Source organism: Cololabis saira, chromosome 14 (assembly GCF_033807715.1).
Source record: "Cololabis saira isolate AMF1-May2022 chromosome 14, fColSai1.1, whole genome shotgun sequence".
Taxonomy (NCBI): Eukaryota; Metazoa; Chordata; class Actinopteri; order Beloniformes; family Belonidae; genus Cololabis; species Cololabis saira.
The window spans coordinates 45,697,324-45,715,426 of record NC_084600.1 but is presented as its reverse complement, the minus strand read 5'-3'; the positions used below and the strand labels follow the sequence as shown (position 1 = coordinate 45,715,426).

The 18,103-nt window shown below is 36.5% G+C and overlaps 1 protein-coding gene across 1 annotated transcript in view; it reads right to left on the bottom strand.

Annotated features, from left to right (window-relative positions):
- slc8a2a (solute carrier family 8 member 2a) overlaps positions 1-18,103 on the bottom strand; it is a 105,794-nt gene that overhangs the window by 10,331 nt on the left and 77,360 nt on the right. The window contains exons 3-8 of the mRNA XM_061740662.1: positions 17,324-17,461; positions 14,815-15,042; positions 13,913-14,176; positions 12,309-12,737; positions 2,378-2,739; positions 2,005-2,108 (exon numbers count right to left, since the gene is read on the bottom strand). Of these exons, the coding sequence (XP_061596646.1) occupies positions 2,005-2,108; positions 2,378-2,739; positions 12,309-12,737; positions 13,913-14,176; positions 14,815-15,042; positions 17,324-17,461 (1,525 nt within the window). The remainder of the gene's footprint in view (positions 1-2,004; positions 2,109-2,377; positions 2,740-12,308; positions 12,738-13,912; positions 14,177-14,814; positions 15,043-17,323; positions 17,462-18,103) is intronic.

Sequence of the window (18,103 nt, the reverse complement as noted above, 5' to 3'; positions counted from 1 at the left end):
ACATAACTCTTTTAGGCTCCACCATCCCTACATAACTCTTTTAGGCTCCATATTACCTACATAACTCTTTTAGGCTCCATATTACCTACATAACTCTTTTAGGCTCCATATTACCTACATAACTCTTTTAGACTCCACCATCCCTACATAACTCTTTTAGACTCCATATTACCTACATAACTCTTTTAGCTCCACCATCCCTACATAACTCTTTTAGGCTCCACCATCCCTACATAACTCTTTTAGACTCCATATTACCTACATAACTCTTTTAGGCTCCATATTACCTACATAACTCTTTTAGACTCCATATTACCTACATAACTCTTTTAGGCTCCACCATCCCTACATAACTCTTTTAGACTCCATATTACCTACATAACTCTTTTAGGCTCCACCATCCCTACATAACTCTTTTAGGCTCCATATTACCTACATAACTCTTTTAGCTCCACCATCCCTACATAACTCTTTTAGGCTCCACCATCCCTACATAACTCTTTTAGGCTCCATATTACCTACATAACTCTTTTAGACTCCATATTACCTACATAACTCTTTTAGGCTCCACCGTCCCTACATAACTCTTTTAGGTTCCATATTACCTACATAACTCTTTTAGGCTCCATATTACCTACATAACTCTTTTAGGCTCCACCATCCCTACATAACTCTTTTAGGCTCCATATTACCTACATAACTCTTTTAGGCTCTACCATCCCTACATAACTCTTTTAGGCTCCACCATCCCTGCATAACTCTTTTAGGCTCCATATTACCTACATAACTCTTTTAGGCTCCATATTACCTACATAACTCTTTTAGGCTCCATATTACCTACATAACTCTTTTAGGCTCCATATTACCTACATAACTCTTTTAGGCTCCATATTACCTACATAACTCTTTTAGGCTCCATATTACCTACATAACTCTTTTAGGCTCCATATTACCTACATAACTCTTTTAGGCTCCACCATCCCTACATAACTCTTTTAGACTCCACCATCCCTACATAACTCTTTTAGGCTCCACCATCTCTACATAACTCTTTTAGGCTCCATATTACCTACATAACTCTTTTAGGCTCCATATTACCTACATAACTCTTTTAGGCTCCACCATCCCTACATAACTCTTTTAGGCTCCATATTACCTACATAACTCTTTTAGGCTCCACCATCCCTACATAACTCTTTTAGGCTCCATATTACCTACATAACTCTTTTAGGCTCCACCATCCCTACATAACTCTTTTAGGCTCCATATTACCTACATAACTCTTTTAGGCTCCATATTACCTACATAACTCTTTTAGGCTCCATATTACCTACATAACTCTTTTAGGCTCCACCATCTCTACATAACTCTTTTAGGCTCCATATTACCTACATAACTCTTTTAGGCTCCATATTACCTACATAACTCTTTTAGGCTCCATATTACCTACATAACTCTTTTAGACTCCATATTACCTACATAACTCTTTTAGGCTCCATATTACCTACATAACTCTTTTAGGCTCCACCATCCCTACATAACTCTTTTAGGCTCCATATTACCTACTTAACTCTTTTAGGCTCCACCATCCCAACATAACTCTGTTAGGCTCCATATTACCTACATAACTCTTTTAGCGTAAACTAGACAGAAACTCATCAATCTCAACAGCAACGTAAGTTTCCGTGTTACAAACACAACATGTAGACTGCAAGGCAGGAATCAAACCCCCGTCTCTCCTGAAGCGTCGCTGGCCTCAGGCAGGAATCTCATGGACGTTAATGATAGAGATGCACCGATCGATCGGCAACCGATCGATCGGTGCATCTCTAGGTGATGATGAACTAAAACTCACCAGAAAGTCCTGATCGGTTGATCTCTAGTTAATGAATTAATATTAATGAATGAATGAGTTAATGAACTAAAATGCTCATAAACTCACCAGAAAGACCTGATCGGTGCATCTATAGTGAATTAATTAATGAGTTAATAAATAAAACTCACCAGAAAGGCCGCGCTTCAACCACTTGGGGTCTTCCAGGACGATGAAGAAGTTTTCCTGCTTCTCATATTCCTCCACGTTTATGATGCGAACCTTCAGCGTCTGACTGTAGACACACACACACACACACACACACACACACACACACACACACACACACACACACACACACACACACACACACACACACACACACACACACACACACACACACACACACACACACACACACACACACACACACACACAGGAAAGTATAAGTGATGAGACCTCCCATATCCCATGAAGCTCTGCTTCCTGACTGCAGCAGAAAGTGGTTGTAGATGCTCCTACCTGGTTCCTAACCCTCTCACCCTCTCACCCTCACCCTCTTACCTGGTCTGCTCGTTGGTGAACTCCAGCTCTCCTCTCGTCTCCTCGTAGTCGACCCCGGCCTTGGCCGTCCCGTCCTCGGTGTGGTACGGCACGGCCACGGTTCCCCTGGAGCCGGAGTTCCTCACCACCGTCACCGCCAGCGTCCCCGAGTTCTCGCTGACGCGCAGCAGCCGCCGGTCGAAGGTGAAGATGCCGGCGTGGTCGTCGTCCAGGATGGTGACGGTGGCCACCGTTGGCTCCACCAGCCGGCCCCGGGGAGGAGACCCGGTCCCTTCAGGGCCCGTTTCCTCCAACCGGAGACGCTGCAGACGCACGAAGAAATGCTCGTCCTCCTCGAACACGTCGTCGTCCAGGATGCCGACCTGAAGAACGGAGAATAAGTTAGGGATGATGCCCTTCCAGGTGGACGTTAGGGACGGGCGGTATGGACTAAAAAATGTATCACGATCATTTCTGGCATTTATCCCGATAACGATAAAAAAAATACCAATAAAAAAATGTCATCAACGGGAATTTAACTTTCTTTCTTTCTTTCTTTCTTTCTTTCTTTCTTTCTTTCTTTCTTTCTTTCTTTCTTTCTTTCTTTCTTTCTTTCTTTCTTTCTTTCTTTCTTTCTTTCTGGCTCATTTCCTTCCTTCCTTCCTTCCTTCCTTCCTTCCTTCCTTCCTTCCTTCCTTCCTTCCTTCCTTCCTTCCTTCCTTCCTTCCTTCCTTCCTTCCTTCCTTCCTTCCTTCCTTCCTTCCTTCACGTACATTGTGCATGGATTTAACACAGAACCATAAATCAGTTTTACACAAAAACATCATCAACGGGAATTTATCATTTTTACCGCGAGATACAAATTCTTACCGTGGGGATTTTTTTTGATGGTTTATCGTGAACGGTATAAAAATCGCCCATCCCTAGTGGACATTCTCATAAATATATGTCGGGCGTGAACCGGTTTGCCTCTGCAAAGTATATTTATGTTAATGTCACCTGGAAGGGCAATATTCTGATGGCTTCCAGTGCAACTGTGAGAAACCTTGGTGTTGTTTTCCATCAGCATTTGTCGTTTAAACCATATGTTAATCAGGTTTGTAAAATAGCGTTTTTCCATCTCCGTAATATTGCAAAGATTAGGAAAATCCTTTCGAGGAGTGATGCAGAAAAACTAGTTCATGCGTTTGTATCTTCTAGACTGGATTACTGTAATATATTATAAAGCCCAAAACGGCTTAGCTCCGCAGTATTTACAAGACCTGATAGAGCCTTATGTTCCTGGCAGAGCTCTCCGTTCTCAGAGTGCAGGTTTACTCGTAGTTCCTAGAGTATCTAAATGTAGATTTGGAGGGCGGGCGTTCTGCTATCAGACACCATTACTATGGAACCAACTTCCAATCTGGGTTAAGGAGGCTGACACCACCTCCACCTTTAAAACTAAACGTAAAACCTTTCTGTTTAGTAAAGCCTATAGTTAGTGTTTAGTAAACCTCTAGCTGGTGTTGGTAAATCTCTAGGTAGTGTAAACTCTAGTGTGTTAGAGTCAGTAGTCATAGTTGCAGCTATAGAACAAGACTATAATAGTTAGTCTCAAATATAGCTTGGTGGTAGATATGCTGCTATAGGCCTATGCTGCAGGGGGGACCGACATGATCCGCTGGGCGGTGCCTCTCACCCTTCTTCTCCTCTCCTTTTCCCTTCCTCTGTTCTCCATTTCCATTTTTATTTATTATAAGTATCTCATAGCTCATAGCACGCATGCACGAACGAATGCACGAAAGAACGCACGCACGAAAAAACGCACGCACAAAAAACGCACGCACGAACGAATGCACGCACGGAAAAACGCATGCACGCACGAAAAAATGCACGAAAAAACGCACGAAAGAACGAACGCACGAAAGAACGCACGAAAAAACACACAAACGAAAAATGCACGCACGAAAAAACGCAACGCACGAAAAAAACGCACAAACGAATGCACTAAAGAACGCATGCACGAAAAAATGCACGAAAAAATGCACGAAAAAACGAACGCACGAAAGAACGCACGCACGAACGAACGCACGAAAAAACACACCAACGAAAAATGCATGCACGAAAAAACGCACGCACGAAAAAAACGCACGAACGAAAAAACGCATGCACGAACGCATGCACGAAAAACGCACGCACGAAAGAACGCACGCACGAAAAAACGCATGCACGAACGCATGCACGAAAAACGCACGCACGAAAAAACGCACGAAAGAAAGAACGCACGCACTCACGCATGTTTCTGGTTTTACCTTTATCTCCTTTAGTTTCTGTTTTTACCTTTATCTCCTTTAGTTTCTGTTTTTACCTTTATCTCCTTTAGTTTCTGTTTTTATCTCCTTTAGTTTCTGTTTTTATCTTTATCTCCTTTAGTTTCTGTTTTTATCTTTATCTCCTTTAGTTTCTGTTTTTATCTTTATCTCCTTTAGTTTCTGTTTTTATCTTTATCTTTAGTTTCTGTTTTTACCTTTATCTCCTTTAGTTTCTGTTTTTATCTTTATCTCCTTTAGTTTCTGTTTTTATCTTTATCTCCTTTAGTTTCTGTTTTTATCTTTATCTCCTTTAGTTTCTGTTTTTACCTTTATCTCCTTTAGTTTCTGTTTTTATCTTTATCTCCTTTAGTTTCTGTTTTTATCTCCTTTAGTTTCTGTTTTTATCTTTATCTCCTTTAGTTTCTGTTTTTATCTTTATCTCCTTTAGTTTCTGTTTTTATCTTTATCTCCTTTAGTTTCTGTTTTTATCTCCTTTAGTTTCTGTTTTTATCTTTATCTCCTTTAGTTTCTGTTTTTATCTTTATCTCCTTTAGTTTCTGTTTTTATCTTTATCTCCTTTAGTTTCTGTTTTTATCTTTATCTCCTTTAGTTTCTGTTTTTATCTCCTTTAGTTTCTGTTTTTATCTTTAGTTTCTGTTTTTATCTTTATCTCCTTTAGTTTCTGTTTTTACCTTTATCTCCTTTAGTTTCTGTTTTTACCTTTATCTCCTTTAGTTTCTGTTTTTATCTTTATCTCCTTTAGTTTCTGTTTTTATCTTTATCTCCTTTAGTTTCTGTTTTTATCTTTATCTCCTTTAGTTTCTGTTTTTATCTTTATCTCCTTTAGTTTCTGTTTTTATCTTTATCTCCTTTAGTTTCTGTTTTTACCTTTATCTCCTTTAGTTTCTGTTTTTATCTCCTTTAGTTTCTGTTTTTATCTTTATCTCCTTTAGTTTCTGTTTTTATCTTTATCTCCTTTAGTTTCTGTTTTTACCTTTATCTCCTTTAGTTTCTGTTTTTATCTTTATCTCCTTTAGTTTCTGTTTTTATCTCCTTTAGTTTCTGTTTTTATCTTTATCTCCTTTAGTTTCTGTTTTTATCTCCTTTAGTTTCTGTTTTTATCTTTATCTCCTTTAGTTTCTGTTTTTATCTCCTTTAGTTTCTGTTTTTATCTTTATCTCCTTTAGTTTCTGTTTTTATCTTTATCTCCTTTAGTTTCTGTTTTTATCTCCTTTAGTTTCTGTTTTTATCTTTATCTCCTTTAGTTTCTGTTTTTATCTTTATCTCCTTTAGTTTCTGTTTTTATCTCCTTTAGTTTCTGTTTTTATCTTTATCTCCTTTAGTTTCTGTTTTTATCTTTATCTCCTTTAGTTTCTGTTTTTATCTTTATCTCCTTTAGTTTCTGTTTTTATCTTTATCTCCTTTAGTTTCTGTTTTTATCTTTATCTCCTTTAGTTTCTGTTTTTACCTTTATCTCCTTTAGTTTCTGTTTTTATCTCCTTTAGTTTCTGTTTTTATCTTTATCTCCTTTAGTTTCTGTTTTTATCTCCTTTAGTTTCTGTTTTTATCTCCTTTAGTTTCTGTTTTTATCTTTATCTCCTTTAGTTTCTGTTTTTACCTTTATCTCCTTTAGTTTCTGTTTTTATCTTTATCTCCTTTAGTTTCTGTTTTTATCTCCTTTAGTTTCTGTTTTTACCTTTATCTCCTTTAGTTTCTGTTTTTACCTTTATCTCCTTTAGTTTCTGTTTTTATCTTTATCTCCTTTAGTTTCTGTTTTTATCTTTATCTCCTTTAGTTTCTGTTTTTATCTCCTTTAGTTTCTGTTTTTATCTTTATCTCCTTTAGTTTCTGTTTTTATCTTTATCTCCTTTAGTTTCTGTTTTTATCTTTATCTCCTTTAGTTTCTGTTTTTATCTTTATCTCCTTTAGTTTCTGTTTTTATCTCCTTTAGTTTCTGTTTTTATCTCCTTTAGTTTCTGTTTTTATCTTTATCTCCTTTAGTTTCTGTTTTTATCTTTATCTCCTTTAGTTTCTGTTTTTATCTTTATCTCCTTTAGTTTCTGTTTTTACCTTTATCTCCTTTAGTTTCTGTTTTTATCTCCTTTAGTTTCTGTTTTTATCTTTATCTCCTTTAGTTTCTGTTTTTATCTCCTTTAGTTTCTGTTTTTATCTCCTTTAGTTTCTGTTTTTATCTTTATCTCCTTTAGTTTCTGTTTTTACCTTTATCTCCTTTAGTTTCTGTTTTTATCTTTATCTCCTTTAGTTTCTGTTTTTATCTCCTTTAGTTTCTGTTTTTATCTTTATCTCCTTTAGTTTCTGTTTTTATCTCCTTTAGTTTCTGTTTTTATCTTTATCTCCTTTAGTTTCTGTTTTTATCTCCTTTAGTTTCTGTTTTTATCTTTATCTCCTTTAGTTTCTGTTTTTATCTTTATCTCCTTTAGTTTCTGTTTTTATCTCCTTTAGTTTCTGTTTTTATCTTTATCTCCTTTAGTTTCTGTTTTTATCTTTATCTCCTTTAGTTTCTGTTTTTATCTCCTTTAGTTTCTGTTTTTATCTTTATCTCCTTTAGTTTCTGTTTTTATCTTTATCTCCTTTAGTTTCTGTTTTTATCTTTATCTCCTTTAGTTTCTGTTTTTACCTTTATCTCCTTTAGTTTCTGTTTTTATCTCCTTTAGTTTCTGTTTTTATCTTTATCTCCTTTAGTTTCTGTTTTTATCTCCTTTAGTTTCTGTTTTTATCTCCTTTAGTTTCTGTTTTTATCTTTATCTCCTTTAGTTTCTGTTTTTACCTTTATCTCCTTTAGTTTCTGTTTTTATCTTTATCTCCTTTAGTTTCTGTTTTTATCTCCTTTAGTTTCTGTTTTTACCTTTATCTCCTTTAGTTTCTGTTTTTACCTTTATCTCCTTTAGTTTCTGTTTTTATCTTTATCTCCTTTAGTTTCTGTTTTTATCTTTATCTCCTTTAGTTTCTGTTTTTATCTTTATCTCCTTTAGTTTCTGTTTTTATCTCCTTTAGTTTCTGTTTTTATCTCCTTTAGTTTCTGTTTTTATCTTTATCTCCTTTAGTTTCTGTTTTTATCTTTATCTCCTTTAGTTTCTGTTTTTATCTTTATCTCCTTTAGTTTCTGTTTTTATCTCCTTTAGTTTCTGTTTTTATCTTTAGTTTCTGTTTTTATCTTTATCTCCTTTAGTTTCTGTTTTTACCTTTATCTCCTTTAGTTTCTGTTTTTACCTTTATCTCCTTTAGTTTCTGTTTTTACCTTTATCTCCTTTAGTTTCTGTTTTTATCTCCTTTAGTTTCTGTTTTTATCTTTATCTCCTTTAGTTTCTGTTTTTATCTTTATCTCCTTTAGTTTCTGTTTTTATCTTTATCTCCTTTAGTTTCTGTTTTTATCTTTATCTCCTTTAGTTTCTGTTTTTATCTTTATCTCCTTTAGTTTCTGTTTTTATCTTTATCTCCTTTAGTTTCTGTTTTTATCTTTATCTCCTTTAGTTTCTGTTTTTATCTCCTTTAGTTTCTGTTTTTATCTTTATCTCCTTTAGTTTCTGTTTTTATCTTTATCTCCTTTAGTTTCTGTTTTTACCTTTATCTCCTTTAGTTTCTGTTTTTATCTTTATCTCCTTTAGTTTCTGTTTTTATCTCCTTTAGTTTCTGTTTTTATCTCCTTTAGTTTCTGTTTTTATCTTTATCTCCTTTAGTTTCTGTTTTTATCTTTATCTCCTTTAGTTTCTGTTTTTATCTTTATCTCCTTTAGTTTCTGTTTTTATCTCCTTTAGTTTCTGTTTTTATCTTTATCTCCTTTAGTTTCTGTTTTTATCTTTATCTCCTTTAGTTTCTGTTTTTATCTTTATCTCCTTTAGTTTCTGTTTTTATCTTTATCTCCTTTAGTTTCTGTTTTTATCTTTATCTCCTTTAGTTTCTGTTTTTATCTTTATCTCCTTTAGTTTCTGTTTTTATCTTTATCTCCTTTAGTTTCTGTTTTTATCTCCTTTAGTTTCTGTTTTTACCTTTATCTCCTTTAGTTTCTGTTTTTATCTTTATCTCCTTTAGTTTCTGTTTTTATCTTTATCTCCTTTAGTTTCTGTTTTTATCTCCTTTAGTTTCTGTTTTTATCTTTATCTCCTTTAGTTTCTGTTTTTATCTCCTTTAGTTTCTGTTTTTATCTTTATCTCCTTTAGTTTCTGTTTTTATCTTTATCTCCTTTAGTTTCTGTTTTTATCTTTATCTCCTTTAGTTTCTGTTTTTATCTTTATCTCCTTTAGTTTCTGTTTTTATCTTTATCTCCTTTAGTTTCTGTTTTTATCTTTATCTCCTTTAGTTTCTGTTTTTATCTTTATCTCCTTTAGTTTCTGTTTTTACCTTTATCTCCTTTAGTTTCTGTTTTTATCTTTATCTCCTTTAGTTTCTGTTTTTATCTCCTTTAGTTTCTGTTTTTATCTTTATCTCCTTTAGTTTCTGTTTTTATCTTTATCTCCTTTAGTTTCTGTTTTTATCTTTATCTCCTTTAGTTTCTGTTTTTATCTTTATCTCCTTTAGTTTCTGTTTTTACCTTTATCTCCTTTAGTTTCTGTTTTTATCTTTATCTCCTTTAGTTTCTGTTTTTATCTCCTTTAGTTTCTGTTTTTATCTTTATCTCCTTTAGTTTCTGTTTTTATCTTTATCTCCTTTAGTTTCTGTTTTTATCTTTATCTCCTTTAGTTTCTGTTTTTATCTTTATCTCCTTTAGTTTCTGTTTTTATCTCCTTTAGTTTCTGTTTTTATCTTTATCTCCTTTAGTTTCTGTTTTTATCTTTATCTCCTTTAGTTTCTGTTTTTATCTCCTTTAGTTTCTGTTTTTATCTTTATCTCCTTTAGTTTGTGTTTTTACCTCCTTTAGTTTCTGTTTTTATCTTTATCTCCTTTAGTTTCTGTTTTTATCTTTATCTCCTTTAGTTTCTGTTTTTATCTTTATCTCCTTTAGTTTCTGTTTTTATCTCCTTTAGTTTCTGTTTTTATCTTTATCTCCTTTAGTTTCTGTTTTTATCTTTATCTCCTTTAGTTTCTGTTTTTATCTTTATCTCCTTTAGTTTCTGTTTTTATCTTTATCTCCTTTAGTTTCTGTTTTTATCTCCTTTAGTTTCTGTTTTTATCTTTATCTCCTTTAGTTTCTGTTTTTACCTTTATCTCCTTTAGTTTCTGTTTTTATCTCCTTTAGTTTCTGTTTTTATCTTTATCTCCTTTAGTTTCTGTTTTTATCTCCTTTAGTTTCTGTTTTTATCTTTATCTCCTTTAGTTTCTGTTTTTATCTTTATCTCCTTTAGTTTCTGTTTTTATCTTCTTTTAGTTTCTGTTTTTATCTTTATCTCCTTTAGTTTCTGTTTTTATCTTTATCTCCTTTAGTTTCTGTTTTTATCTTTATCTCCTTTAGTTTCTGTTTTTACCTTTATCTCCTTTAGTTTCTGTTTTTATCTCCTTTAGTTTCTGTTTTTATCTTTATCTCCTTTAGTTTCTGTTTTTATCTTTATCTCCTTTAGTTTCTGTTTTTATCTCCTTTAGTTTCTGTTTTTATCTTTATCTCCTTTAGTTTCTGTTTTTATCTCCTTTAGTTTCTGTTTTTATCTCCTTTAGTTTGTTTTTATCTTTATCTCCTTTAGTTTCTGTTTTTATCTCCTTTAGTTTCTGTTTTTATCTTTATCTCCTTTAGTTTCTGTTTTTATCTTTATCTCCTTTAGTTTCTGTTTTTATCTCCTTTAGTTTGTTTTTATCTTTATCTCCTTTAGTTTCTGTTTTTATCTCCTTTAGTTTCTGTTTTTATCTCCTTTAGTTTCTGTTTTTATCTTTATCTCCTTTAGTTTCTGTTTTTATCTTTATCTCCTTTAGTTTCTGTTTTTATCTTTATCTCCTTTAGTTTCTGTTTTTATCTTTATCTCCTTTAGTTTCTGTTTTTATCTTTATCTCCTTTAGTTTCTGTTTTTATCTTTATCTCCTTTAGTTTCTGTTTTTATCTTTATCTCCTTTAGTTTCTGTTTTTATCTCCTTTAGTTTCTGTTTTTATCTTTATCTCCTTTAGTTTCTGTTTTTATCTCCTTTAGTTTCTGTTTTTATCTTTATCTCCTTTAGTTTCTGTTTTTATCTCCTTTAGTTTCTGTTTTTATCTTTATCTCCTTTAGTTTCTGTTTTTATCTTTATCTCCTTTAGTTTCTGTTTTTATCTTTATCTCCTTTAGTTTCTGTTTTTATCTCCTTTAGTTTCTGTTTTTATCTCCTTTAGTTTGTTTTTATCTTTATCTCCTTTAGTTTCTGTTTTTATCTTTATCTCCTTTAGTTTCTGTTTTTATCTTTATCTCCTTTAGTTTCTGTTTTTATCTTTATCTCCTTTAGTTTCTGTTTTTATCTTTATCTCCTTTAGTTTCTGTTTTTATCTTTATCTCCTTTAGTTTCTGTTTTTATCTCCTTTAGTTTCTGTTTTTACCTTTATCTCCTTTAGTTTCTGTTTTTATCTTTATCTCCTTTAGTTTCTGTTTTTACCTTTATCTCCTTTAGTTTCTGTTTTTATCTTTATCTCCTTTAGTTTCTGTTTTTATCTCCTTTAGTTTCTGTTTTTACCTTTATCTCCTTTAGTTTCTGTTTTTACCTTTATCTCCTTTAGTTTCTGTTTTTACCTTTATCTCCTTTAGTTTCTGTTTTTATCTTTATCTCCTTTAGTTTCTGTTTTTATCTCCTTTAGTTTCTGTTTTTATCTTTATCTCCTTTAGTTTCTGTTTTTATCTTTATCTCCTTTAGTTTCTGTTTTTATCTTTATCTCCTTTAGTTTCTGTTTTTATCTTTATCTCCTTTAGTTTCTGTTTTTATCTTTATCTCCTTTAGTTTCTGTTTTTATCTCCTTTAGTTTCTGTTTTTATCTTTATCTCCTTTAGTTTCTGTTTTTATCTCCTTTAGTTTCTGTTTTTATCTCCTTTAGTTTGTTTTTATCTTTATCTCCTTTAGTTTCTGTTTTTATCTTTATCTCCTTTAGTTTCTGTTTTTATCTTTATCTCCTTTAGTTTCTGTTTTTATCTTTATCTCCTTTAGTTTCTGTTTTTATCTCCTTTAGTTTGTTTTTATCTTTATCTCCTTTAGTTTCTGTTTTTATCTTTATCTCCTTTAGTTTCTGTTTTTATCTTTATCTCCTTTAGTTTCTGTTTTTATCTTTATCTCCTTTAGTTTCTGTTTTTATCTTTATCTCCTTTAGTTTCTGTTTTTATCTTTATCTCCTTTAGTTTCTGTTTTTATCTCCTTTAGTTTCTGTTTTTATCTTTATCTCCTTTAGTTTCTGTTTTTATCTCCTTTAGTTTCTGTTTTTATCTCCTTTAGTTTCTGTTTTTATCTTTATCTCCTTTAGTTTCTGTTTTTATCTTTATCTCCTTTAGTTTCTGTTTTTATCTTTATCTCCTTTAGTTTCTGTTTTTATCTCCTTTAGTTTCTGTTTTTATCTTTATCTCCTTTAGTTTCTGTTTTTATCTCCTTTAGTTTGTTTTTATCTTTATCTCCTTTAGTTTCTGTTTTTATCTTTATCTCCTTTAGTTTCTGTTTTTATCTTTATCTCCTTTAGTTTCTGTTTTTACCTTTATCTCCTTTAGTTTCTGTTTTTACCTTTATCTTCTTTTAGTTTCTGTTTTTATCTCCTTTAGTTTCTGTTTTTACCTTTATCTCCTTGCGGGTTTCCCCGGGCCGGAACACCAGCGTTCCCTCGGCCCTCTCGTAGTCGGAGCCGGCGTTGGCCGAGCCGTTCTCGGTTTGGTAGTCCAGGTAGAAGGTGTTGTGTCCGGTTCCCCCGTCCAGAACCACCACCAGGACCAGCGACCCACAGTTCTCGGTGCACTGGTACTGGGAACTCTCAAAGCTGACGTGGGAGCAGGTTTCCCGGTCCGAGTCCCGGCCCCGGCGCCGCTGCTCGGCCGCGTGTCTCTTCAGGACGTTCCCGGCGCCGATGATCATGCGGGTGGCCTGGATCCGGTAGAAGGCCCGGCTCTTCTTCTGCTGCACCAGAGCCGAGTAGTTGGCCATCTCGATCAGCTGGTCCAGGTCTTTGTCCGGGTGTTTGTCCTGCAGGTCCTTGAGGAGCCGGAGCAGCTGACGAGACAGGAACACGGTGGGAATGTAGCGCTAATGTAGCTTCCTTTTACAGCAAGGAACTTCTACTTGTTGTTTAGAGAGCTAAAGCTAAACTAACTAAAGCTAATATTCCACTGGCGGTGCTTCCGAAATGCCGTACTAAAGAGTATATACCGTATTGACCCGAATATAAGACGACCCTGACTGTAAGACAACTCTCTTTTTCAAGACTCAAATTTGAAAAAAAGACTTTTTGAACACCAAATTAAATTTTTATACAGAAAATAATTACAGTACATCTGAAACAAATGATTATAACAATATATTTGAGGGAAAAAGCCTGTTATTTTGACTCATTCAAATCATGATCTTGAAGTTTGCATCATAACTTCTTCGGCCCACATTTCTCCAGATTGTCGCTACGTTTCTCCATTTTCTGTTATCTCTTCTCTTATTTTCTTCTCTTTTCTTTCTTACCGCTATTTTTTTATTTATCATCTTCATGCTACTGCTATTTTTTATTTTTCCTCTTCGTGACAGGGGTTCACTTTGTCCTGGGGAGTTAAGTTCAGCATTCACTTTAAAGATATCTGGCGCCATCTAGTGGTGTAAATGGGTATAACGTCTAGACCCTGAATGTAAGACGACCCCCACTTTTTCAGTCTGATTTCAATGTAAAAAACACCGTCTCATATTCAGACCAATACGGTACTCAAAAAGTATACTTAAGTTCAGCACACTTTGCAGTAAATATCAGTAGTATGCATTAATTGGGACGTACTACTCAGAGCCACACGGCACTTCCTGCCGTTGGGAGGGGGAGTTGTTACCATGGTAACAGGGAGGTGTTACCATGGTAACAGCTGCAGTAGCAGCTCCGCTCTTTCCTGTTTATCCTTGCCCAAACAAGATGCCATTATATAATATTATTATATACCAATATTTTAATATTAATATTATCATATTAATATTATATAATAATAATATTATACTTAATATTATACTTATGACATATACGTAGCACTTAGCAACCAAACACCACTTCATTGCATTGTAGGAAGTTTCTGCTTAGCTAGTGTCCGTCAATCCACACTAATACATTTCTCCAGAATCAGTATGGATAGAAATACTATTGAGTACGTACTAATGTTTCAGACGCACTAAGAAGTTCTGGTCCAGGTTTCTGTTCTCACCTCGTCTCTGTTCTGGTCCAGGTCGTCCCCCGTCTGCACCGACACCGTCACCCCGGAGGAACCGGGGCAGGAACCGGCCTCCTTCCCGTCCAGGATCACGTCTTTGGGAGAAACGTCTCCCTCCATCTCCACCACGATGCCGTGTCTCTTATCGGCCCGGTAACGTTTGTGCATGTACTTGTAGAAGAGCAGGCGGCGGTCGGCGATCCAGGCCAAGATCACGCAGATGGGGAAGTAGAGCAGCGTCACGATGGCCTCCCAGACCTGGATAAAGCCCAAAACGGCTTAGCTCCGCAGTATTTACAAGACCTGATAGAGCCTTATGTTCCTGGCAGAGCTCTCCGTTCTCAGAGTGCAGGTTTACTCGTAGTTCCTAGAGTATCTAAATGTAGATTTGGAGGGCGGGCGTTCTGCTATCAGGCACCATTACTTTGGAACCAACTTCCAATCTTTTTTCTTTTTTCTCGTTTGTGCATGTTTGCAGGCCGGAGCTTCAAGAGCTGCGTGCTGGCCTGCGCCCACCCCCCTTTGCTTCCACCTGCCAGCTGTGTGCTGCTGACGTCCACTGTTCCCATATTGGTTGTTATGGTTTGGGATTTATTAGTTAAAAACAAAGTGTTTCCCTGTCTGTTTTGGTAGGTTTTGTTTGGTAAAATGTAAGATTGCATTTCTCTGCATTGTAGAAGAAAATCAATTAAATTAGACGGCGCTGTGTTGCTCTGATCAGGGAGCAGAAAGTGCAAAAAGAGGGTCCAGAAGACTATAAATGTGTTTTTGTGTCTTCTGCAGCAAATAAATGCAGAAAAACAACCCCTGACTTGTCGTTTGTCACACTTGATCCAAACCTGTTACATACGCCCGGTAGTGAAAGCAGCTAGGAAACAAAGAGAGAAGTAACTGACCTCAACAACCCCTGGAGAGATGACGGCCAGGATCAGGTAGAGCCAAATGTAGGCGAAGATGCTCCAGAACGCTGTGATGAAAAACACTCGCAGGTGTTTGATCTTACGACACTCTCCGTCCGGAATGACCCAGACGCACAAACCGATGATCACAAACATGTTGAAGGCTGCACTTCCCACGATGGTTCCAGGGCCGATCTCCCCGGCGCTGAAGTTATGACCACAAACCTGAGGAGAACCAGGGACACAAACTACATCAACTCTGAAGTTATGACCACAAACCTGAGGAGAACCAGAGACAAAAACTACATCAACTCTGGAGTTATGACCACAAACCTGAGGAGAACCAGGGACACAAACTACATCAACTCTGAAGTTATGACCACAAACCTGCCGGAATCCAGAGACACAAACTAGATCAACTCTGAAGTTATGACCACAAACCTGTGGAGAACCAGAGACACAAACTAGATCAACTCTGGAGTTATGACCACAAACCTGAGGAGAACCGGAGACACAAACTAGATCAACTCTGAAGTTATGACCACAAACCTGTGGAGAACCAGAGACACAAACTAGATCAACTCTGGAGTTATGACCACAAACCTGAGGAGAACCAGAGACACAAACTAGATCAACTCTGAAGTTATGACCACAAACCTGAGGAGAACCAGAGACACAAACTAGATCAACTCTGAAGTTTTGACCACAAACCTGTGGAGAACCAGAGACACAAACTAGATCAACTCTGGAGTTATGACCACAAACCTGAGGAGAACCAGAGACACAAACTAGATCAACTCTGAAGTTATGACCACAAACCTGTGGAGAACCAGAGACACAAACTACATCAACTCTGGAGTTATGACCACAAACCTGAGGAGAACCAGAGACACAAACTAGATCAACTCTGAAGTTATGACCACAAACCTGTGGAGAACCAGAGACACAAACTAGATCAACTCTGGAGTTATGACCACGAACCTGTGGAGAACCGGAGACACAAACTAGATCAACTCTGAAGTTATGACCACAAACCTGCCAGAATCCAGAGACACAAACTAGATCAACTCTGAAGTTATGACCACAAACCTGAGGAATCCAGAGACACAAACTAGATCAACTCTGGAGTTATGACCACAAACCTGAGGAGAACCAGAGACACAAACTACATCAACTCTGAAGTTATGACCACAAACCTGTGGAGAACCAGAGACACAAACTAGATCAACTCTGGAGTTATGACCACAAACCTGTGGAGAACCAGAGACACAAACTACATCAACTCTGAAGTTATGACCACAAACCTGTGGAGAACCAGAGACACAAACTAGATCAACTCTGAAGTTATGACCACAAACCTGAGGAATCTAGAGACACAAACTAGATCAACTCTGAAGTTATGACCACAAACCTGAGGAGAACCAGAGACACAAACTAGATCAACTCTGAAGTTATGACCACAAACCTGAGGAGAACCAGAGACACAAACTAGATCAACTCTGGAGTTATGACCACAAACCTGCCGGAATCCAGAGACACAAACTAGATCAACTCTGAAGTTATGACCACAAACCTGCCGGAATCCAGAGACACAAACTAGATCAACTCTGAAGTTATGACCACAAACCTGAGGAGAACCAGAGACACAAACTAGATCAACTCTGAAGTTATGACCACAAACCTGAGGAGAACCAGAGACACAAACTAGATCAACTCTGAAGTTATGACCACAAACCTGAGGAGAACCAGAGACACAAACTAGATCAACTCTGAAGTTATGACCACAAACCTGAGGAGAACCAGAGACACAAACTAGATCAACTCTGAAGTTATGACCACAAACCTGAGGAGAACCAGAGACACAAACTACATCAACTCTGAAGTTATGACCACAAACCTGAGGAGAACCAGAGACACAAACTACATCAACTCTGAAGTTATGACCACAAACCAGTGGAGAACCAGAGACACAAACTAGATCAAGTCTGAAGTTATGACCACAAACCTGTGGAGAACCAGAGACACAAACTAGATCAACTCTGGAGTTATGACCACAAACCTGATGAGAACCAGAGACACAAACTACAGGAAGTAACTCGATAACGGAGGGCAGGATTGACAGGAAGTAGCTCGATAACGGAGGGCAGGATTGACAGGAAGTAGCTCGATAATGGAGAGCAGGATTGACAGGAAGTAGCTCGATGACGGAGGGCAGGATTGACAGGAAGTAGCTCGATGACGGAGAGCAGGATTGACAGGAAGTAGAGCAGAATTGACAGGAAGTACCGCAGGATTGACAGGAAGTACCTCGATAACGGAGAGCAGGATTGACAGGAAGTAGCTCGATGACGGAGAGCAGGATTGACAGGAAGTAGAGCAGAATTGACAGGAAGTACCTCGATGACGGAGAGCAGGATTGACAGGAAGTAGAGCAGGATTGACAGGAAGTAGCTCGATAACGGAGGGCAGGATTGACAGGAAGTAGCGCAGGATTGACAGGAAGTACCTCGATGACGGACAGCAGGATCTCCGGCGCAGACGAGCCCAGGGCCATGAGCGTCAGGTTGGAAACCGTCTCGTTCCAGACTCGGACCGTCGTCACCGTCGTCTCACCGTTGGGTTTAGTGATGGTCACTTCTTTCTCCTGAGATCACCGTTTTCAGGATTGGATGTTTACATGAAACGAAGAAAAATGTGGTTATTTTTATGCTTGTATAAACGTCAAAACTGTGTATGACAATCGTACCATGAATGCCAGGTTTAATTAGTTAAAACAGTTTAAAATGAGGTCTCTTCTTCGGCTTAGCATCAGAGCTTATTTTATAACCAGATGTTTACTCAGCAACAATCAAGTTCTGTTTAGGAGGATCAGTGTTTCATTATAACACACATAACGCACAGGCAGCAGGGAATTAGTGAGTTAGGTAGCAGTGCTGCGTGTGAAAATGCACTGATAGTGATCGATTTGCCTGGCATCGAATGATTTAGTTTCAGAACCGCGTTGGTGGACAGCTCCTCCAAAGAGCTTCTTAAAGAGCGGTCTTAAGAGCGGTCCTAAGAACGTGTTAAGAAGTCATCTGGGAAACACCCGTACCTTAGGGCCCCTTCTTAGTTGAACCCTTCTTAAGAGCCTTCTTAAATCCTTAAAAGGGTTGGATCTGGGAAACCCAGACAATATCTTTATTAAATATAATACTCTAAAATTCCATGACATAGTAGAGCAGAAAAGTGTTTTATTTGCCTTTAAAGCAGAAACTGCTTCCAAACTGCATTCAGGATTTGTTCC